The 22,093-nt window shown below is 49.2% G+C and overlaps 2 protein-coding genes across 5 annotated transcripts in view; one reads left to right on the top strand and one right to left on the bottom strand.

Moving 5' to 3' along the window:
* Positions 1-234: 234 nt before the first annotated feature.
* Positions 235-22,093, bottom strand: part of LOC119268087 (metal transporter Nramp4-like) — a 30,646-nt gene continuing 8,787 nt past the window's right edge. The window contains exons 6-13 of one of the 3 annotated variants that reach the window (XM_037549591.1): positions 16,355-16,464; positions 15,682-15,863; positions 14,281-14,350; positions 13,678-13,848; positions 13,332-13,436; positions 12,426-12,524; positions 12,217-12,312; positions 235-874 (exon numbers count right to left, since the gene is read on the bottom strand). In XM_037549591.1, coding sequence (XP_037405488.1) covers positions 578-874; positions 12,217-12,312; positions 12,426-12,524; positions 13,332-13,436; positions 13,678-13,848; positions 14,281-14,350; positions 15,682-15,863; positions 16,355-16,464 — 1,130 coding nt within the window. In that variant the 3' untranslated portion in view covers positions 235-577. Of the gene's footprint in view, positions 875-12,216; positions 12,313-12,394; positions 12,525-13,331; positions 13,437-13,677; positions 13,849-14,280; positions 14,351-15,681; positions 15,864-16,354; positions 16,465-22,093 lie in introns of those variants that run through there. The other 2 variants (XM_037549590.1, XM_037549592.1) reach the window with 2 other exon arrangements.
* LOC119268088 lies at positions 16,788-19,116 on the top strand. 2 transcript variants are annotated; one of them, XR_005132882.1, is made up of 4 exons: positions 16,788-17,310; positions 17,387-17,562; positions 17,662-17,766; positions 17,986-19,116. XR_005132882.1 is itself a non-coding variant. In XM_037549593.1 (4 exons), the coding sequence occupies exons 1-4, from the start codon at positions 17,286-17,288 to the stop codon at positions 18,058-18,060; spliced, it is 375 nt and encodes a 124-aa protein (XP_037405490.1). In that variant the 5' UTR covers positions 16,788-17,285; the 3' UTR covers positions 18,061-19,116. The 2 variants fall into 2 exon arrangements, 1 of the variants encoding a protein (XP_037405490.1); XM_037549593.1 differs by having other exon boundaries at positions 17,668-17,766.

Below are 22,093 nucleotides of genomic sequence, written 5' to 3'. Positions count from 1 at the left end.
TAACAACTACTCTAGGGGAAATGTTTTTATGTGGTGCTAACATTTAATAACTATCTTTATAGCTCCAGAATGTTTCAGCTTATGTTCCTACCTATCTATTGTATGGATATACCAAGAGAGATCTACGGTCTAATGAGGCTACAATGAAATATTTACTCATGGGTGGGGCAAGCTCTTCTATTCTAGTGGCTATCTATCTAGTAAGTTTTCTGAAAAAACAGACCAGCTGGAAGGTAGCATTTCTCCACAATATAAATATTTCTGAAGAGACCATATAGCAGTTTTCAGTATACAATATATGCACAAGTAGGCCATCACAAGAAATACCTTATATTAGGTGCCCATTTGAACGTGCATGACAAACAATTGAGTAACTAAAAGACCAGTAATTGATTTCCCACTATATATGCCATCCATTGAGTGATGATATGCTATACATGAACTAGTTGATGCTTTGTTCATCGAAGAGTTACAAGGGACTTTTTGGATCGCACTAATTGCACCGAAAACGGCTTCATTCTTGAAGAAATCGAGATATTACCGTCTCCAAAACAAGGTCTGGATCCAATCTTTCAATCTAGCAATGTAGAGCCAAAACTTCATCCTTGTTGTCTTGTCTTGGCACATCTGCCACTTCAATCTCACAAGAAACTGAACTGGAGGGGAGTACGGCATTAGTACTAACTTTTCTGAAAGCCAAGTAAATGACCGCTGCAATATAGGCCGCCATGAAAGGGAAGACGAGGGTGCTAATTATTGCTTTAGCAAATCTTGGTAGGTCACTATATACAAGCCAACTGACGAAGCTAGTACAAAAGAAATAAGTATTGATGCCGATGATCACCAACGACAGGATCCATGATATTCTCGTGATCTGCACAAATTTAAGGTGCAACAAGAACGAATAAATTCAAATCCATGTTGCAAAAGTTTATTTTAAAACAAATAGAAATAGCACAACCTAAACAAACGAATTATTTTATGGCATCATCGATGAATAAGAAAAGGGCCTTGTATGAATTTGCTGAAGGCATTGGTTTGTAGTCTCTCTTAGACGTGCTCTAGGGGTGAAACCCAAGATCCGACCCTCAGTGGTTGGACCCGACAACGGTGGAGCCTGCGCATCATTTCCTTTTCCAAGGCGTTGCTTTCGGAGAACCTTTCTTGTAGTTCATGTGCTTTCAGGTACAGTGGATGGTGATGCTGCTTATCTGTTGCAAGTCTTTGGCCGCGTCGTCTCTCTTTGTTTTTCCTCCTTAATCTTTCTAACTTTCTACATCCTCAAAATCTTGATGGTCTTGATATTGTGTCATTCCAAAGGCCAGGTGTAATTTGACATCATTTTGATACGAAAATATTACTCCGAGGAGAATGAGAAACCAAGAGGCGATGGCGTTTGAATCGGGATCTGGCGACGACCCGGGCGACTGCCTCGACCCCTGCCCCTCCGCCGCACCGGCGCCCGCCGGCGAGCCCCCTAGCGTCGCCCTCCGCCCACCGACTCCTCTGGAGGCCTCGTCGCTGCCCATGCCGGCTCGCTGGGCCGTCCTCGCCGAGGATGCGGAACGGGCGGCTGGCCTCCCCATCCAACGCCGCGACCGCGCCCCACCTCCTCCCCGTAGCCTCCCGGTGCTAACTAGTGTGGATGGCGGCTCCGTCGCCATCTCGCGGTCTCGCCAGAGCGCTCGGCCACCGAGCCCTGCTCGGCCGCCAGTGGGACAAGGCCCGTCCTTACAGAGGGGTGGGGGTCGCCGTCGCCACTCTTGGGGTGTGGCCGGCCATTCCGACATAGGCTCCGCCAGGTCGTTGTGGCGCTCCAACAGGATTCCCTTCCGCACATGCTCTGGCGCCGGCGTTGACCACCGGCTCCCCCATGCCTCTCCGGCCTGCCGTCGCCCACCGCTCCCCTTCCGTCTGTTCATCGCGTCGCTCTGTTCATCTAGCCTCCAAGTCCACACGTCCCTGCACCTGCGCCGCCCGTGGTTGGCCCTGGCTCTGCCCCCATTGGCATCACCAGCGGCGGCAGCGCCCGCTCGGGAGGAGGTTTCCCCTCGGGATGGCTCCCATCTCCGCCCCTGGGCCGCGCGCATCTGGGCTGGCCCCGCATGTGCCCTTCGGCTGCGGCCGCTCGCCCCACGTGGGCCTTCGGGCATTGGGCCGGCCCACCCTGCCTAGGATTTCCCAGGCCCAACCTCGACCTAGACCGCCGCCGTGGGGGAATCAATCTAGACCCCTCGGGGCTTTGTTATCGCTCCCATCCTCTCATCGCGTCTCCAGTCCCCCTCGTCTGCTCTCGAACTCCCTCCCCTCTCCCCGAACAGCGCCGCCGCCGCCCCGATCCCTACCTCCTCTGGCCCCGCCCCCTCTGACAGCGGATCCCGTGATGACTCAGGAGTGGGAGGACGACTGCGCCCGCGGCAAGCGTCGCCTCGACGACTACCGCGACCCCCCGCGCCCTCTCCTGACGCTCTCCGGCACGAAGACAACCTCCATCGCCAGCTGTCCGCGTGGGACGGTCGCCGGTCGCCGCTCCCCCGACCAGCGCTTGTCTGGCCGCTCCGACCGCCGGGGCCGATCGCCCTCCCCCCTACCGCCTCAAGACTGGTGCGGGGCGCGCCGCCGTTCCCCCTCCCCGCCTCGCAGGCGCGACTGCAGCTTGTCCCTGGGCCGCACTAGTCGGACGCTGCCCCACCGGTCCCAGCCCTTGCCATCCCCGACTCCTCCACGTCGCTACCAGCCGCCTCAGATCAACCCATAGCTCCCCCGGCGGCCGGCACAGGCAATGGCGCCGGTCCATCCCGAGGCCGTCAGGGGACGACCAAGAAGAAGAAAAGGCGGGGCCAGGGCTACGTCACCCGGAGCGCCAACATCACCCTCGCCCTCAACAAGCTCGTGGTGAACATCTCTGCGCTGATACGTGACCATAAGCCAGTAGCGACCCTTAACACGGCGTGGATCCTCATCTCCGGCCTGCCCAATATTGCAAGGTCGGAGCGAGTGATTCGCAACATGTCCAGGATCCTGGGCAAGGTGGTCATGGTGGATGAGCTCTTGCTCCGCAAGGAGGAGGAGGTCCGCGTCAAAGTCAAGGCCCTCGAGTCCTCCAAACTTCGTGCCACGGTCCGCGTGTTCTTCAACGACAAAGGCTTCGACCTCAAGATTGCACCTGTGCCACCCAAACACGTGGGCTGCCTCCACTTCTCCGACGACTCGCACTTGGGTGGCGGTCCGGGTGGTGATGATGACTACCGTGGTCGCCATCGGCGCTCTCACCGCTCTGACGATGAGGAGGGCTCAGACGACTGCCGCTCCCCATCCCCTCCGCTTGATCCTCCGGCTCCCACGACTGCTCGGAGAGGAGCTTCAACCGGTCGTTCCCATGGGCTTATGCCCCTCTTCGGGGACCCGTCGGCCTCCCCCATGCCGAGTGCGCGCGACGCCCTTGGGGCCGGCTCTCTGGTTCCGTTGGGCACTATTTCTCCTGCCGGTCCGGCCGACTCCTCCGGCACTTCCAGTGTAGGAATGCTCGTCCTTCCGATGACATCTCCGCGCTCCCCCACCTTGGACGCCGCTTTCCTCCACCTCCCCGACCCCGGTGACGGTCCTGATGCCTCCCCTCGGCTCCTCGCCACCGGTCCCGTCGATGCTCCCAGCCCGGAGGACCCCCCCTGGCGCTGCTCTGGCCGCGGCCCCCCACTGCCCCGGCTCGAGCTGCTGGTGTGTGCTCCGCCGACTGGGGTGAGAACCGACGCGTCTCCTCCAGCCTAGTCTCACCTGCCCGCCACCCCCACCTCTCCCCTGTCAGCCATGGGGAGTGGGGTGGCCTCTGTCCTGTCTACGCATGTGGCTGCGCCACCCCACCCGCCACGGATTGCTGTCTACTCCATGCGTGGGCACTCGACCTCGACTCCGGTAACGTCCTCATGGCGCAGCGCCCGGATCGATGCTGCTCGGCCGGCTGGCAGCCCTGCTCTGCCCATCCCGGAGCGGGCAGAGCTTTAGGCCGCGGCCCGCAACCTCGAGCCAGGTACCCCAGTCATCCCAGCTAGTTCTTCTACATGCCCGTTTTCTGCCTTGGAGTCGGCTCCGCTTGGGCACTTAGTTAAGGTCGCGGCCGACTCCGCTATAGTTTCCAGGGGGGGAGGTGACTCCCTCCTTAGTCCAGATCAAGGCAATCCGGGCCCGGGAAATCCTGGATAGAGGTTGGTTGAGGCTCGTGCTCGCATGGCCACGCCCCCTCCCCCCGTGGCCAATGGACCTCACACGTCCACCCAGTCAGATAGCCAAGCCCTGCAAGCGGCCCTGGAGATCCGTGGCCGCACCCGCTCCCGCACCGCCGCCCTCCGTGCCCAAAGCACCTCACGTGTCCTGGGGTCAAGCGGCCCCCCGATGGCAGCTTAATGCAGACCCTTTTTTGGAACATTCACGGTTTCGGCCAAGGCCGGCGCCGTCAACTCATCGAGTACAAGCGAGATGAGCGGATAGACATCGTGGCAATCCAAGAGACCATGCGCACAGAGTTCTCCTTGTCTCAGCTTGAGTGGCTGAGCACCCACATGTTTGCCTGACATTGTCTCCCTTGTAGTGGGATCACCGGGCACTCGGGTGGCATCCTGCTAGGTGTCAAGGATGCCACCTTTGAGGTGGGTGGTATGGATAGGGGAGAGTTCTTTGTCAGAATGGAGCTATTCGAGCGTGCTCTCAACTTCAAGTGGGATATCATCATTGTCTATGGCCCCGCTGACCACCACCGATCTGCGTCCTTCCTTGATGAACTCAAGACGAAGGTGACGGCCGCGTGCTTGCCGGTCGTAGTGGGTGGTGACTTCAACCTCCTCCGTTTTGTGGAGGATAAGAGCAACGATCTAGTAAACTTTCCTCGGATGTAGATGTTCAATGATTGCATCGCCGAGCTTGGTCTGCGGAATTAGACAGGGTTGGTGCCAGATTCACCTAGACCAACCGCCAAGCAAACCCGACCCGCTCCGTTCTGGACCGCGTCTTGGTCTCGCCGGAGTGGGAGCATCGCTGCCCCCTTGCCTCCCTCTGTGCCATCACCCGGATTGGCTCGGACCATGTCCCTCTGCTCCTGTCTTCTCAGGATGACTGCCCACTCACTGCGCCTAGGTTTTGCTTCGAGACGTTGTTTCGCTGAGGCCGTTCGGGACTGCTGGATGGAGGCCCGGCTCGCCCCTCACCGGTCCATCTCGGCGGTGGATGATTGGTACTTCTGTGCCAAGCGCTCTCGTCAGTTTATGAAGGGTTGGGGCGCAAACCTCGGACGGGACCTATGGGATCGCAAGAAGGCCCTCCTCGCCTCCATCCAAGCACTGGACCTCCAGGCTGACTCGGTGGGACTAGCCCCCGATGAGTGGCTACTTCGTTATGACCTTGAGGATCAGCTCACGGTCATTTACACCGACGAGGAGGCGTATTGGCGACTCTGGGGGACCCAAAAGTGGGTCCTCAAGGGTGACGCCAATACGGCCTATTTCTAGGTCATCGCCAATGGTCGTAGGAGGCGAAATAACATCCCCTTGCTTTGGGATGGGGAAACCCTCCTGCAGCGCCTGGCCGAGATCCGTGCTCATGTCGATCGCTTCTATAAAGCCCTTTTTTCCGCCCCCTAGGGGAGGCTTGGCCCTAGCTACGGACTTCTGGATTGGTCCACAGTGCATCTTGCTCACGGAAAATGCCGCCCTCACGGCTCCGTTCACTGAGGAGGAAGTCTGGGAGGCGATTAACGGAATGAATCCATTGTCCGCCCCTGGCCCCGACGATCTGCCGGTGAAGTTCTTCCAGACCTTCTGGACTGCCGTCAAGCCAGAGGTCATGGCCCTCTTTGAGGAGTTCTATGTGGGCCTTAACTACGGGATCATCACATTGATTCCCAAGGTGCCTGGAGCCTCGGACATTCGTCAGTTCCGGCCAATCACAGTGATCAATGTGATCTTCCGCATTCTGGCAAAGCGGTACGCCAATAGGGTGGCCCCTTTGGCTGACCGCATCACCCACCCTGACCAGTCCGCCTTCATCCAAGGCCGGTATATTCTGGATGGGGTCCTTGTCTTCCATGAAGTTCTGCATGAGGTCTGGTCCAAAAACCTCAAAGCAGTCTTCCTGAAAATTGACTTCCACAAAGCCTACGACACGGTTAGCTGGTCCTTCCTTCGGGAAGTGTTGCTCAGGAAAGGGTTCGACGATCGTTGGGTCACCCGAGTCATGCAGATGGTGGCCTCTGGGCACACCGCGGTTAACATTAATGGGGAGATCGGGCCCTATTTCCCCACCTTATGTGGGGTTAGGCAGGGTGACCCCTTCTCTCCGTTTCTGTTCAACATGGTGGTTGACACCCTGGCGACGATCCTTGATAAGGCGAAGACCGCGGGCCACATCCACGGCATAGTCCCGCACCTAATGGAGGGAGGTGGTGTCTCCCTCCTCCAATATGCCGACGACACCATTATCATGGTGGAAGGCTCGACGACCGATATCTGAACCTGAAATTTCTGTTGTTGTGCTTCCATCAGTTGTCACGTCTCAAAATAAACTTTGATAAGAGCGAGGTAATGGTTTTCCCCTCCGAGAGCCAGAGTATTGCTAACCGACTCAACTGTCGGCTTGGTTCTTTCCCCACCACCTACCTAGGGATCCCCATTAGCGACTCTCGGCTCTCTGTGGCGGACCTGCGGACCTCGGTGCTCAAGCTTCAGCACCGTATCGAGCCATGGCAGGGGCGATGGTTGTCTAAGGCGGCTCAGACGATCCTCATCAGCTCGTCCTTGTCCAGCCTCTTCCTGTTCATCATGAGTTTCTACAGCCTGCCCGAAATGTTGCACCATGAGATCGGTTCAGTCCAGGCGCGCTTTTACTGGGTCGGTGATGGTGATAAGCAGAAATACCATATGGTTCGCTGGACCGACATCTGCAAACCTAGGGACCAAGGCGGCATCGGCATCATGTCCTCCAAACACATGAACCCGGCACTCCTGACGAGGTGGCTCTGGCGCATTGCGAATGGCGAGGGTGGTCTGTGGTTGCAAATCATCTGAAACAAATACTTGTGCGGCCAACCTCTTGCCTTCTGCCTTAGGGCAGGGGGATCCCAGTTCTGGCAGTCCGTCATCCAGCTGCTCCCGGTTCTCCGCATCGGGACCTCCATCACGGTCGGCTCTAGGACAACCACTGTTTTGGTTCGACTGGTGGACAGGGGACTCCCCCTTCACTGCCCGGTTCCCGGATCTCTTCTCCATTGCGGTGGAGTCTAGGATCTCCGTCGAGATGGCCCTTATTGACTTAGGGCGTCTCGCATTCCGGTGGCCATTTGGGCCCCTGGAAATTGCCGCCTGGCATGAGCTCCTGGAGGCCGTTGCGCTTCACGAGCCTAATCTGGCGCAGCCTCATGACCGCTTATCCTAGCGCCTAGAGCCCTCGGGCCGATTCTCCACGAAGTTCCTATACTAGGCCATCGCCCCCACCCCAGGCCTGGTGGTCCTCAAGTTGATCTTGGCTATCCGTGTGCCCCTCAAGATCAGGATCTTCCTATCGCAATGGATCTGTTGTCGGCTTCCCTTAGGCGCAGAGGTGTTAAAATGGAATGGCCCGGCGATGGGATGTGTCCCCTAGTGGGACTGAGTAAACCTTGAATCACATTTTCTTCTCATGCGTCTCCGCCCAGTTCCTCTGGAGCTGCCTCTGTGAGGTAGTCAGGGGTAGTTGGTGCAACACCAACTTCCCGGACCTCCTCACCGAGGTCCAGGCATCTACCCCGTCGGGCCGCCACGTTAGGTGACTGCTCATTGGGGTCCTTGCTTGGACGCTCTGGATCGTGCGTAATAAGCTTGTCATCCAGTAAGTGCCTCTTCGACGTGCCACTGACGCAGTATTCAAAATGTGTGGTTATTTGCAGCTCTGGCGGCCGCTTAGCCGCCACCAGGACTGGGACGCCATCAACATCATCATTGCTGACCTTCGCGGGATGGCTCTTCGCTTGGCGCCGCCACCTGAGCCGGATTAGCTTCTAGCTGCGGTGTAACAACCTTTGTTTTCGTTTTCAGGGCTTGTTGAGTTGTGCCCTCAGCAGAACCCTCTTTACTCTATGTTGTGCGACTTTCTGTGTGTGTGTGTGGGTGAACCTCTGTGATACTTTGTGGCTGTGGTGGTTTGCTTTATTTATAAAGCGGGGCGAAAGCCTTTTTGGGTAAAATATTACTCTCTGTTGAACAAAATGCATGTGCTGGAACCGATTCCTAGTTTCCTGGTAAACGACTACTTTGATATGTAGCATCTTGTATGCCATCTTGTTTGTGTTTAGGTAGTCACAAGCAACATGACATCTGATTGAGATCCAAATGTTTAGCAAAATGAGATTTGTTTTGACGTATGGACACAAGATACATAACTTTAAAGTTAAATTCGACCTTCAAATAAGAAAATGAACACAAAGTATGCCATCAATAAGACTTTTCTTGTGATTGTCACTACCTATTATTCACATCGGAGCTTGTCTACTCTTACTTTCTGTATGTTTCATGGTCCAACCAAGATTCGGAATTACATGTAAGGGCAGATGTATGTAGTCTTAATATTCAATTTCTTGGCTCTCTTCGACGAATTCTTCTTGGGGACCATGGACCTCGGGCGGCTTAACTATGGGGTCATCACGCTCATCCCCAAAGTCCCGGGCGCAGCTGACATCCGCCAGTTCCGACCTATCACCGTGATCAATGTGATATTCCGGATCCGGGCCAAAGGGTACGCCAATAGGGTGACCCTTTTAGCTGACACCATCACCCATCCCAATCAATCGGCCTTCATTCAGGGGCGATTCATTTTGGATGAGGTGTTGGTCTTCCACGAGGTCCTTCATGAAGTCCGCTCCAAACACCACCGGGCGGTCTTCCTGAAGCTTGACTTCCATAAAGCCTATGACACGGTTCATTGGCCCTTCCTTCCTTCGGGAAGTTTTGATCCGCAAGGGCTTCGATGACCGCTGGGTGACCCAAGTTATGCAGCTCGTCTCCTGCGGCCGGACCGCCGTTAACATTAACGGTGAGATTGGTCCCTTCTTCCCTACGCTTTGTGGGGTCCGACAAGGCAACCCATTCTCCCCGTTCTTGTTTAACATGGTGGTGGACGCCCTTGCGGCCATCCTAGACAAGGCCAAGTTGGCGGGCCATATCCACGGCGTGGTTCCCCACCTAGTAGGAGGGGGAGGGGTTTCCCTCCTACAATATGCCGACGACACCATCATAATGGTCGAGGGCTCCGCGTCCGATATTGCCAACCTGAAGTTTCTCTTCCTATGCTTCCAACAGATGTCAGGGCTCACTATCAACTTTGACAAAAGCGAAGTGATGGTTCTGGGATACACACCGGACGAGGCCCTGGGCATTGCTGACCGGCTTAATTGCCGCCTGGGTACTTTCCCCACGACATATTTGGGGATACCCATTAGTGACTCGCGACTCACCGTGGCGGACCTCCGCCCAACCGTGACCCAGATGCAACACCGGGTTGAGCCCTGGAAGGGGCGGTGGCTCTCGAAGGCGGCGAGGGTAATGCTCATCAACTCCTCGCTTGCCAGCCTCCTCTGGTTCCTCATGAGCTTCTACAGCTTGCATGAGATGCTCCATCAGGAGATCGCCAAGTACCAGTCCAAGTTTTTCTGGGCAGGCGAGGGAGACAAGCAGAAGTACCATATGGTGAGCTGGCCGGACATTTGCAAACCCAAGGACCAGGGCGGTCTTGGGATCATGTCTTCTCGGCGCATGAACATCGCTCTCCTGACCCGTTGGCTCTGGCGTATCGCCAACGAGGAGGGCGGCCTCTGGCTCACCATCCTCTGAAATAAGTACCTTCGGGGCCAGCCTCTTGCTTTTTGCCAGCGCTCGGGCAGATCCCAGTTCTGGCAGGCGGTGATCCAGCTTCTCCCCATGCTCCGTATAGGCACCTCCATCTCTGTGGGCTCCGGGTCCTCGACCCTGTTTTGGTTCAACCGCTGGCTAGGGGACTCCCCCTTGGCCGCCCGCTTCCCAGGCCTTTTTGCCATTGCGGCTGACCCTCGGATCTCCGTCGAGACGGCCCTTATTGACTTAGGGCGTCTCGCCTTCCGGCGCCCCTTTGGCCCCCTTGAGGTGGATGAGTGGGACTCCCTTCTCCAGGATATCGCTCTCCTGCCGATGGACGTTGAGGGCGCCCCGGACTCCATCTCTTGGTGTCTGGAGCCCTCTGGCCGCTTCTCCACGAAATCTCTCTATGCGGCCATTGCCCCTTCGCTGGACCCTGAGCCTTTTAGCCTGATTTGGGACATTCGCCTCCCCCTCAAGATCAGGATATTCCTGTGGCAGTGGATCCGGGGACGCCTCCCCTCTGGGGTTGAAGTCCGCAAGCGCAATGGCCCCGGCGACGGGATGTGTCCCCTATGCGACACGGTGGAGGATTCAAACCACATTTTCTTCTCCTGCTCCACAGCCCAGTTCCTGTGGTCCTGCTTCCGAGAGACGGTCGGCGGACAGTGGTGCAATACCAACTTCCCTGACTTACTCGCTGAGATACACACACACACCCCCCTCGCTACCGCCATATTAGATGGTTGTGCATCAAGGTCCTCGCCTGGACGCTATGGACCATTCGCAACAAACTTGTTATTCAGAAAGTGCCTCTGCGACGTGCGACTGACGCGATCTTCAAAATGTGTGGCTATTTGCAACTCTGGCGGCCGCTTAGCCGCCCATAGGACCGGGACGTCATCAACACCCCGACCTTCAATCGATGGCCTTCCGCTTGGCGCCTCCGCTTCCGCCACCTCCACCGGAGCCTGACTAGACCTGCTCCTCGTGTTGCAGGATCTATGTGTGTTCTTTGTTTCTAGGGCTTGTTGAGTTGTGCCCTCAGCATTAACCCCTCTCACCTTTTATTTGTGTGTAAGATCTATGTGTGGATGTTTGAACCTTGTTGGATGTTTGGCTCGGTGGTTTGCTTTATATATAAAGCGGGGCGAAAGCCTTTTTCGGTAAACTTCATCTGACCATTTTACTAAAAACCATGTACCATATGATTGCATCTATACATAGAAACAGGAGACAGAGCACACACCGCCAAACTATGAATACTTAAAAAAAATATTTTATAAGAAATATTAGATTTATATCTCTAAATTAAAAAAATGCAAAAGTACTACCCTGTTAAAAAAATATACTTATCGTTGGTAACGGCAACCAACAGAGGTTAGTTGCAATGGGCAACCAAAAGCATCACAACTTCACATCCTTGAGGCACCGTAGTTCCCCTACTCGAACCCTCGCGCCATCACGGCTACATCACCGAGAAAAAACCGCTCAAACAAAAAAGAGCTCGAACCATGCATCGTGGGGGACGAATTTCGTCGTTCAGTCTACACCAACCACCGCAAGTGTACGTCGCGCTCAGTGAATTTTTCTCCAGTTACTCGCACCCATCTAATCATCTAGATGCCGCCAACCTCCTAAACATAATCCGCCATTGGCTGCGCGGAACATGACTATCCGCGGGCATGAACCGGATTGGCATAGATCATGGTGCGGGCGGCCAACGACAATAATAGGACAAGTGACAGTGTCTAGGCGGTTGGTGGCATCAATATGAGTAGATGGGTGCAACTAATGGAAAACTTCTCAGTGCACGCGATGTACGCTTGTGGCGATCAGTGTAGATTGAACGACGATATTCGTCCTCCATGATGCATGCTTCAATCCCCTTTTTGTCTGAATGCATTCTTCTCATCGATGCAATCCTGATGCCGCAAGGGGGAGCTACGGTGCGTCAGGGGTGTGCAATTGTGACAGGGAGTATGTCGTTTCGGGGTATACAAACTTTTCGTTACCCTTTGCAACAAAATAATCCTTGCTAGACCTTGATGATCGAGCAAGTTAGATGTCGACCTTGCCACTGCCCCCTCCCTGCTCAGGGCGTAGATGGTTCAGATCTTAGGATGCCTACGTAGGCCCACACTCTACACTCGAGTAAGCTCATGGAGCAACTCGGAATGTTTCTCGTGTTACACAAGGGAATAGTCCTTGATGAGTTGATTCTCCCATTTCATCGAAGGACAGTTGAGAGATAATACTATGAAATTATTAGGTTGTACAATACTAAAATATATATCAATTTTTATGTTATTCTCACCTCACAAGTTATTATGTATCATGGTAATAACCATAGTATGAGTGAGCTTACCCATGTTGAGTTCTTGTATGGTCCTATCATTGAGCAACAGCTACTGAATTTGAGGAGAGGAACGAGAGCAAATGGCAGCACAAACGACAATATGACCTGCAGCACACAAATAAATCGTCATTAAACATGCACATAGCCTGTATACTCATTTACTTTATGGTGCATTGAGATGGAAAGGTGACCGCTGCTATATTGATAAGTTGACGAACTCGTAAAGCACCACCAATGCCGCAAATTATCAAAGTAGGCACCATGGTGAGACAGGGAGCAAAAAGGTATATGATGAATACCCTCATCCCTGAGAATCCCTGTGAATGTTCATGTTAGATAAATTATACCGAGGGGCATTGGGCGAGGGAATCATGTACAAAAAACACTGTATGTACTTTTAATGCAAAACTAGGGCTTGAACATTATTCTAAATTTTGAAATATTTAATAGATGATTTTTTAATATAAAAAATGGAAAATGTAATTTAATAATGAGCAAGTATGGGACATGGATTTTTGGAACATGCTCCATGTGCGCCTATTATGAATAGTAAAATCAGAAAAAATAGACAATTCTGTTGGTTTTTTTTGTAACATACATGATCGATTGTTCTACTCACATGTGAAGTTTCATGAAGAAATGACATCCGTGGTATTCTAGGCAAAAATAATAATAATATCGGTGCTATAAAAAGGACTATGTTTGAAGTAATTTGGAGATCAGATTCCATTTTCTTCGCTAAGAATACGACGTGTGTCATTTCCTTGCAGAACTTCATATATGAATAGAACCGTCAACTAAGTTTGATTAGCTAAATTTTTTGAATTGTCTGATTTTTTTTATTTTTAGATTTTACTATTAATAATGGGTGTGCGTGGAACCATGTGCACCATTGTATTTCCCGTAAGTATGTTAGTAATGTGACTTATATAAGTTTTCCCCTTTAGCATGTATGGTAATAAAATTTCTAGTCTGCGAGAATTAGTGCTGGCATATAAGTTTTCCCCTTTACTCCCTTATAATAAGTTCAATTTTAGAATAACATTGTATTATGTAATATAAATTAAACGTGCACAACACGAATTTGTGAGTCCAATAAAATGTTAACAATGTTACAACTTTACCTGCATAATGTATTGCCCAGAGTAGGTGGTAACCACTGCACAGCTTTGTCCAGAAGCTAATAATGCCAAACCATAAAAAATTGATCTTGACCGTCCCAAAATATTCTATAAAATAAAAATGATTTCAACTGAGAGTATACATGATAATTTACTTCTATGAATTTTTATGTACATAATATGTATGGTCTATTCTTTATGGTGAATCCTACTCCTTCCGATCCATAATAAGTGTCGCAGTTTTGAACAAGTGTTCAAAACTGCGACACTTATTATGGATCGGAGGGAGTATTATACTTCTGAAATGTAAGGCGAATGACCTCCCAATTATGTTTGGGGAAATATTAACCTTGAATAGTACGGATGCTGACTTTAAAGTGAGACTGCTGCATGTGTTCGTATCATCCAGTGAAAGATTATCAGCACATATAGTTCCAGAGAGTGATACAATGGCAACATTTATGACGAGCGCAAGAAACAAAGCGAATGCATTCTCTAGCAAGAAGAACACAGATGCATCCTGCAAAAAATTTACTAAAATTATATCTGCTGGTACTTCTGCAACTAGAACCAAAGAAGTGGGTACCATAGATCTAGCAATAGCTGCAAATACTATGACCTTGTTATATATATGTTGTACAATCATGTCAGCTTTAATGCATGGTGTAATTAGCTTATGTTTGTGTAGATCTTTTCCCCCCTTTTGGCTTCTTTTATTTCCAAAAATCTTGGCGATTCGTACACTTTGCTAGCCTAGTATTTTGTGGTTTACTACAGATACTATTTCAAATGTTGCATGTTTCTTGAAAGCAATAAGATATTAATCACTATGGCCAACTGCATTTAAGGGCTATATTGTGTATGGGGACATATAGTATTGTAAGCACATAGAAAAAGGAAGTCTAAGTAGAATATTCAAAATAGAACAAAAATACTAAATTTGGATATTTACCTTAACTGCTTCAGAGGATGATGGTAATTTTCTTGATGAAACAAGAGAAGAATGTAGGAAGAGATTGTGCCTAGTATTTCAAAAACAATTGAAATTAGTGGAAGCTATTTCTTTTTAGTTTACACACTAGACAAAACCCCCTATGCTTTTTGGTCATAAAAGTTCATTTGTGGAATAGGGACTGAAAGTTTTCAACCAATCATCAACAACAACAACAACAACAAAGCCTTTAGTCCCAAACAAGTTGGGGTAGACTAGAGGTGAAACCCATAAGATCTCGCAACCAACTCATGGCTCTGGCACATGGATAGCAAGCTTCCACGCACCCCTGTCCATAGTTAGCTCTTTGGTGATACTCCAATCCTTCAGGTCTCTCTTAACGGACTCCTCCCATGTCAAATTCGGTCTACCCCGCCCTCTCTTGACATTCTCCGCACACTTTAGCCGTCCGCTATGCACTGGAGCTTCTGGAGGCCTGCGCTGAATATGCCCAAACCATCTCAGACGATGTTGGACAAGCTTCTCCTCAATTGGTGCTACCCCAACTCTATCTCGTATATCATCATTCCGGACTCGATCCTTCCTCGTGTGACCACACATCCATCTCAACATACGCATCTCCGCCACACCTAACTGTTGAACATGTCGCCTTTTAGTCGGCCAACACTCCGCGCCATACAACATTGCGGGTCGAACCGCCGTCCTGTAGAACTTGCCTTTTAGCTTTTGTGGCACTCTCTTGTCACAGAGAATGCCAGAAGCTTGGCGCCACTTCATCCATCCGGCTTTGATTCGATGGTTCACATCTTCATCAATACCCCCATCCTCCTGCAACATTGACCCCAAATACCGAAAGGTGTCCTTCCGAGGTACCACCTGGCCATCAAGGCTAACCTCCTCCTCCTCACACCTAGTAGTACTGAAACCGCACATCATGTACTCGGTTTTAGTTCTACTAAGCCTAAACCCTTTTGATTCCAAGGTTTGTCTCCATAACTCTAACTTCCTATTTACCCCCGTCCGACTATCGTCAACTAGCACCACATCATCCGCAAAGAGCATACACCATGGGATATCTCCTTGTATATCCCTTGTGACCTCATCCATCATCAAGAGTATAAAATAACCTTAGTGGATAGTCTTGTTAATAGGTGCAAGAGTGAACGAGAATATTTATGTAGCCGGAAACAATGATGTACAACTGAATAGCTGATTTGTAACCATAAATACCAAATCGACTAGTTTCTCATGTGCCCTTAATTTATTATCAGCATGCAATTCGCAAACATAGAATGTCTATCAGGAATAAATATTGCAAATACATGTTCTTATTTATATTTCCATAAGAATACAGTGTTCATGTTGATGACGAACGAAGCAACAAATATGTGCCATACTTACGGTACAACAAGGGCACTGATCAGTGCGACTGCATCTGAGATAGCATAATGTCCTTTAAGTCTTGGGATAAATAACCCTTCAATTAACTCATTCATTGGAGGATTGACATGGCTCAGCTCTATAAAGAAGCAAGAGGCCATGATGAGCATAAACACTGCAATCATGAACTCCAATTTCCGGACCTTAAGAGAAAAGGGACTTTATAAATATCACTGCATTTATTAACATCATATATACGAAACAATGAATGTGTTCTTGCTATCTTAGGTATTGTTACATAGGAAGTCTCTTGCAAGCAGTGAAGGATCTAGCACAATGGGCCAGGGTGGGCCATTTGTGAAGATAACCATCAAAAAAAAATTATTTATTAGTTTTTTCTATGATATAAAGGCTAATGGGAAATCCCAGCTCGTAAGTGTCTCATCTACGAAATTTCAGCTCCTGGTACTAAATAGTCCAAAGTGGATCTAGCACATCCTTTGTAACCCTAACAACCTTTGTATCTATTCCATGTACAGCTGTGTATAAACAGAGATCAAGGTCTCTGATGATTTCTCACAGCAAAACTTTCTCAGTTATTACTGTTATACTTATGAAAGGGACGAGATTTTGGTTACTGCAAGTTCCAAAAATATTTTTCCCTTCTGTTTTATAGCGGGATGAAATGTCTTACCCCATAGCTTTGTAATCCGAGAAGCAGTATAACAGTTGCTGCACAAATCAGTACACCAGCCCAGAAAGGAAGATCAAGCACCATGTTGTATGCTAAAGCAGTTCCAAGAACTGTATAAACATAATGAAAAATAATAATAAGACCTAAGTATATATCAAAGTAAAATAACTGATAAAGCATTCAATTTTTCAACTATGTACTCCAGCAAAAGTTACCATCCCCGTCCTAAACACTACAAAAAACGGACACTAATGACGTGCGGAAATTATGTCATTTTACACAACTAAGCTGGATTATAGGTAATTTGGACTGACGTATACACATCCTATATACTCCCTCCGTAAACTAATATAAGAGCGTTTAGAACACTACTTTAGTGATCTAAACGCTCTTATATTAGTTTACAGAGGAGTACTTAAGAAGTTCACCCCCACTACTTGGTTTATCTCAACATGCAGCATAGACACATCAGCATCCAGCTACGTGACACCTCATGCAGTCCCACATAGCTGACCTCTTCAGGTCTCACCACATGCAGACCATCCACGTATTTGCCAGCTCAGAAAAATATTTAGTTTTCTTTTATGATAATCACCGATTGATTACTTACTCCTTGCTCCACGCGGCCAACCATAATTTAGTCCCAGCGTTTCGGTGTCCCTATCTCTCCCTAATTTACTCTCCCCCTAATTGATTTGCCGTGGCTCTCTTTATCTTCCACGGTAGGTCATCATCTCCCCAATAAACTCTCCTGCCAATTGATTTTTCATGGATCTCTTTACCTTCTACGGCAGATTATCTCCATCCTTCCACCAAACAAACACAACCTGGAGATGCAGACCTTGAGGCCCTGCGCCATGGAGAGGATGGTCAACATGGTTACTTGACGAAGTGGCCCTCCACAAGCCCAAACCTGAAGAACCTGCACAGGATGGCAGCACCATCTTCATCTGCAGGTACGTTGAGCCCTTGCCTGGGAACAGCCGCGGCCCCGTCTGGAACGCCGTTAACTTGAACGACGCCGTGTTGCAGAACGTGCAGTCGTCGCCGATCCACCGCTCAGGCCAGAATCTGGCTGTCTTGGGGCCCAGTTGTACTCCATCCGCCCCATGGAGTTGGGCAGTAATTCATCATCCACCGACACGTATCTTGGTGTCGTCCGGGAAGACCTTTCCTTCGATGGCGCCGTTGACCTCGCCTACGAGCCGGTAACTAATCGTTTACCTTAATCCCTAATTAAATATCTAAAATTTACCTCGAGGGGCTGTTAATTTCGCTTCCTGCATGTATGTTTCCTCTCATACAAGTTATAGTATTGGCGAAATTTGGAGTTCCTACAAGTTATTAAGTATTGGGCGAAATTTGGAGTTCCTTATGTGCCTCCCACGCTCACGCCATCCGATTCATGTCAGGTTGTTTCTGGTTCCTCCATGGCTCCATTCATAATCCTTCTCTACTATCGTACTAACTGTGAGGTTATCCTACATGGTTTGCTGATTGTTTTGTGGCCAGGCACATAAATGAATGATTGTTTGTATTATTTGTTATCCCAATGATGCATGGCAATTGGTTGTTCTTTTGGATTGCTATCAAATTGTGCTATCTAATATAGTACTCATGTTGCTTTGTAGGGAGGTTCTTACCAAATGTCTCCACACAAGCTTTGTGGATTGGAACTAGGAGTGCAAATTAGTTTTCTCTATTAAGGATTTGATAGTGAAGGTGGTCCTATAACCTATTTCCACTTGACTTTAAAAAATTTTGAAGGCGCCCTTGCTGATTTTATTAATGCTTCCTGCTCAAGTAGCAAGTGATTGATATGTTGCTCTCACTTAGATCATCGTATCTTGCAGGCACCTTCTTCTTTCTTCTTTTAATTGCAATATAAATTGGATCTCTCAGTTGTGAAATGCCATCGTCTCTACTTATCCTCTACAGGCACAATTGTACTGTTTTGTGTCCAATCTCAGTATGCCATTTGAATTTTGTATAGCTTGCATAGTCCCAGATTCATTAGCTCATTCCAATATTTTTTAATAGCTTACATATTATCATTTGCATGACTAAGTATGAGGGCACTATCATCCCTTCCTTCCAAGTATTGGCCGCTACTATTTGCATTAGCTTTGCCCCAGAACATATCCCTTATTGCACTTTGACAGAGCAAGTACAGAGATCTCATTAATGGTCAGTTATACATTATTGTAGATGTTCTTTGATTTACAAAGACAAGGACCTCCTACTATTGATGCTTCCTAAGCATCGTTTCTACCATTTGTTATCTCATATTATGTTGATGAGTAGATACAATTATCTGTTGTAACACCTATGTCTACACTTGCTGGCATTTGCTTATGTAACACCTACCTGGCTATATATTGTAGGACTTATGTACTAAAATGCAGAAGATTGATTTACAACAAGAGTCACAAACAATACACAATAAGTATCTCAAAAACTACAATTTGTAGATAACCTTTCATGTTGTCTCCATTTTAGAATCTTGGTTCTTGATGTGTATATATAGCATTGGTTTATATGTAAATCAGATGAGATAATTATGCCATGCCACTATATTTAATAAAAACATCACATAATACACATTCTGCTATCTTTATAATTATACTCCAAGAATTGTGTTCATTTCAGCTATTTCATCTTAAGATCATATATCTACTACTACAACAACAACAACAACAAAGCCTTTAGTCCCAAACAAGTTGGGGTAGGCTAGAGGTGAAAACCATAAGATCTCGCAACCAACTAATGGCTCTGGCACATGGATAGAAAGCTTCCACGCATCTCTGTCCATAGCTAGCTCTTTGGTGATACTCCAATCCTTCAGGTCTCTCTTAACGGACTCCTCCCATGTCAAATTCGGTCTACCCCGCCCTCTCTTGACATTCTCCGCACGCTTTAGCCGTCCACTATGCACCGGAGCTTCTGGAGGCCTGCGCTGAATATGCCCAAACCATCTCAGACGATGTTGGACAAGCTTCTCCTCAATTGGTGCTACCCCAACTCTATCTCGTATATCATCATTCCGGACTCGATCCTTCCTCGTGTGGCCACACATCCATCTCAACATACGCATCTCCGCCACACCTAACTGTTGAACATGTCGCCTTTTAGTCGGCCAACACTCAGCGCCATACAACATTGCAGGTTGAACCGCCGTCCTGTAGAACTTGCCTTTTAGCTTTTGTGGCACTCTCTTGTCACAGAGAATGCCAGAAGCTCGGCGCCACTTCATCCATCCGGCTTTGATTCGATGGTTCACATCTTCATCAATACCCCCATCCTCCTGCAACATTGACCCCAAATACCGAAAGGTGTCCTTCTGAGGTACCACCTGGCCATCAAGGCTAACCTCCTCCTCACACCTAGTAGTACTGAAACCGCACATCATGTACTCGGTTTTAGTTCTACTAAGCCTAAACCCTTTCGATTCCAAGGTTTGTCTCCATAACTCTAACTTCCTATTTACCCCCGTCCGACTATCGTCAACTAGCACCACATCATCCGCAAAGAGCATACACCATGGGATATCTCCTTGTATATCCCTTGTGACCTCATCCATCACCAATGCAGAAAAGATAAGGGCTCAAAGCTGACCCCTGATGCAGTCCTATCTTAATCGGGAAGTCATCACTGTCGACATCACTTGTTCGAACACTTGTCACAACATTATCGTACATGTCCTTGATGAGGGTAATGTACTTTGCTGGGACTTTGTGTTTCTCCAAGGCCCACCACATGACATTCTGCGGTATCTTATCATAGGCCTTCTCCAAGTCAATGAACACCATATGCAAGTCCTTCTTTTGCTCCCTATATCTCTCCATAAGTTGTCGTACCAAGAAAATGGCTTCCATGGTCGACCTCCCAGGCATGAAACCAAACTGATTTTTGGTCACGCTTGTCATTCTTCTTAAGCGGTGCTCAATGACTCTCTCCCATAGCTTCATTGTATGGCTCATCAGCTTAATTCCACGGTAATTAGTACAACTCTGAACATCCCCCTTGTTCTTGAAGATTGGTACTAATATACTCCGTCTCCATTCTTCTGGCATCTTGTTTGCCCGAAAAATGAGGTTGAAAAGCTTGGTTAGCCATACTATCGCTATGTCCCCGAGACCTTTCCACACCTCAATGGGGATACAATCAGGGCCCATCGCCTTGCCTCCTTTCATCATTTTTAAAGCCTACTTGACCTCAGACTCCTGGATTCGCCGCACAAAATGCATGCTGGTCTCATCAAAGGAGTCGTCCAGTTCAATGGTAGAACTCTCATTCTCCCCATTGAACAGCTTGTCGAAGTACTCCCGCCATCTATGCTTAATCTCCTCGTCCTTCACCAAGAGTTGGCCTGCTCCGTCCTTGATGCATTTGACTTGGCCAATATCCCTCGTTTGCCATCTTATAGATGTCCCTTTCACCTTCCTTCGTGCCTAACCGTTGGTAGAGGTCCTCATATGCCCGACCCCTTGCTTCACCAACAGCTCGCTTTGCGGCCTTCTTCGCCATCTTGTACTTCTCTATGTTGTCTGCACTCCTATCCAGGTATAGGCGTTTGAAGCAATCTTTCTTCTCTTTAATCGCCTTCTGGACATCATCATTCCACCACCAGGTATCCTTATCTTCGCTTCTCCTTCCCCTGGACACTCCAAGCTCCTCCGAGGCCACCTTACGAATGCAAGTCGCCATCTTCGTCCACACATTGTTCGCATCTCCTCCTTCCTCCCAAGGGCCCTCCTTAATGACCCTCTCCTTGAACGCTAGAGCTACCTCCCCCTTGAGCTTCCACCACTTCGTTCTAGCGACTTTGGCACGCTTATCCCGCTAGACACGAATCCGAAAGCGGAAGTCAGCAACCACCGGCTTATGCTGGGGTACAACACTCTCTCCAGGTATCACCTTACAGTCTAGGCACGCACGCCTATCTTCTCTTCTCGAGAGGATGAAATCAATCTGGCTAGAGTGTTGGCCACTACTAAAAGTCACCAGATGTGATTCTCTCTTTCTAAAGAGGGTGTTAGCTACAATCATGTTGTAGGCTAGAGCAAAGCTTAAGACATCTTCTCCTTCTTGATTCCTGATGCCATAGCCAAAGCCCCCGTGCGCCCCTTCAAAACCTGTGTTAGATGTACCCACGTGGCCATTGAGGTCTCCTCCTATGAAGAGCTTCTCACCAATCGGTACACTCCTAACCATGTCTTCCAGGCCTTCCTAGAACTCCCTCTTGGTGTTCTCATTGTGGCCTACTTGCGGGGCATACGCGCTGATAACATTGAGAGCCAAGTCCTCAACTACCAGCTTGACCAGGATAATCCGGTCCCCACGTCTCTTGACGTCTACCACTCCATACTTGAGGCTCTTGTTGATCAAGATGCCTACGCCATTTCTGTTTGCAGCCGTCCCTGTGTACCACAGCTTGAAGCCGGTATCCTCCACCTCCTTCGCCTTCTGTCCTCTCCATTTGGTTTCTTGGACGCAAAGGATATCAACACCTCTCCTCACCGCTGCATCAACTAGCTCCCGAAGCTTCCCTGTCAGAGACCCTACGTTCCAGCTACCTAAGCGAATCCTCCTAAGATCATATATCTACTGTGCAAACAAAATTATTCAATTTATGTATTATCACATTCATAGGACTAAGAGTTCCCGCAGCAACGCGCGGGGCATTATCTAGTGTTTACCTGACCTTGATAATCTCACCCTATTCATCTTACGGAACCA

Source organism: Triticum dicoccoides, chromosome 3A, assembly GCF_002162155.2.
Source record: "Triticum dicoccoides isolate Atlit2015 ecotype Zavitan chromosome 3A, WEW_v2.0, whole genome shotgun sequence".
NCBI lineage: Eukaryota > Viridiplantae > Streptophyta > Magnoliopsida > Poales > Poaceae > Triticum > Triticum dicoccoides.
Note: the sequence above shows the minus strand (reverse complement) of the source record. Positions and strands in the feature narration are given on the sequence as shown.

Bases quoted from the DNA above. Each gene is read 5' to 3' on its own strand.
- LOC119268088 (XM_037549593.1), top strand. From the start codon at position 17,286: ATGGCAGCACCATCTTCATCTGCAG. The intron at 17,311-17,386 runs GTACGTTGAGCC...GCCGTGTTGCAG, and splicing joins AGCACCATCTTCATCTGCAG to AACGTGCAGTCGTCGCCGAT. The intron at 17,767-17,985 runs GTTGTTTCTGGT...GTTGCTTTGTAG, and splicing joins CGCCATCCGATTCATGTCAG to GGAGGTTCTTACCAAATGTC.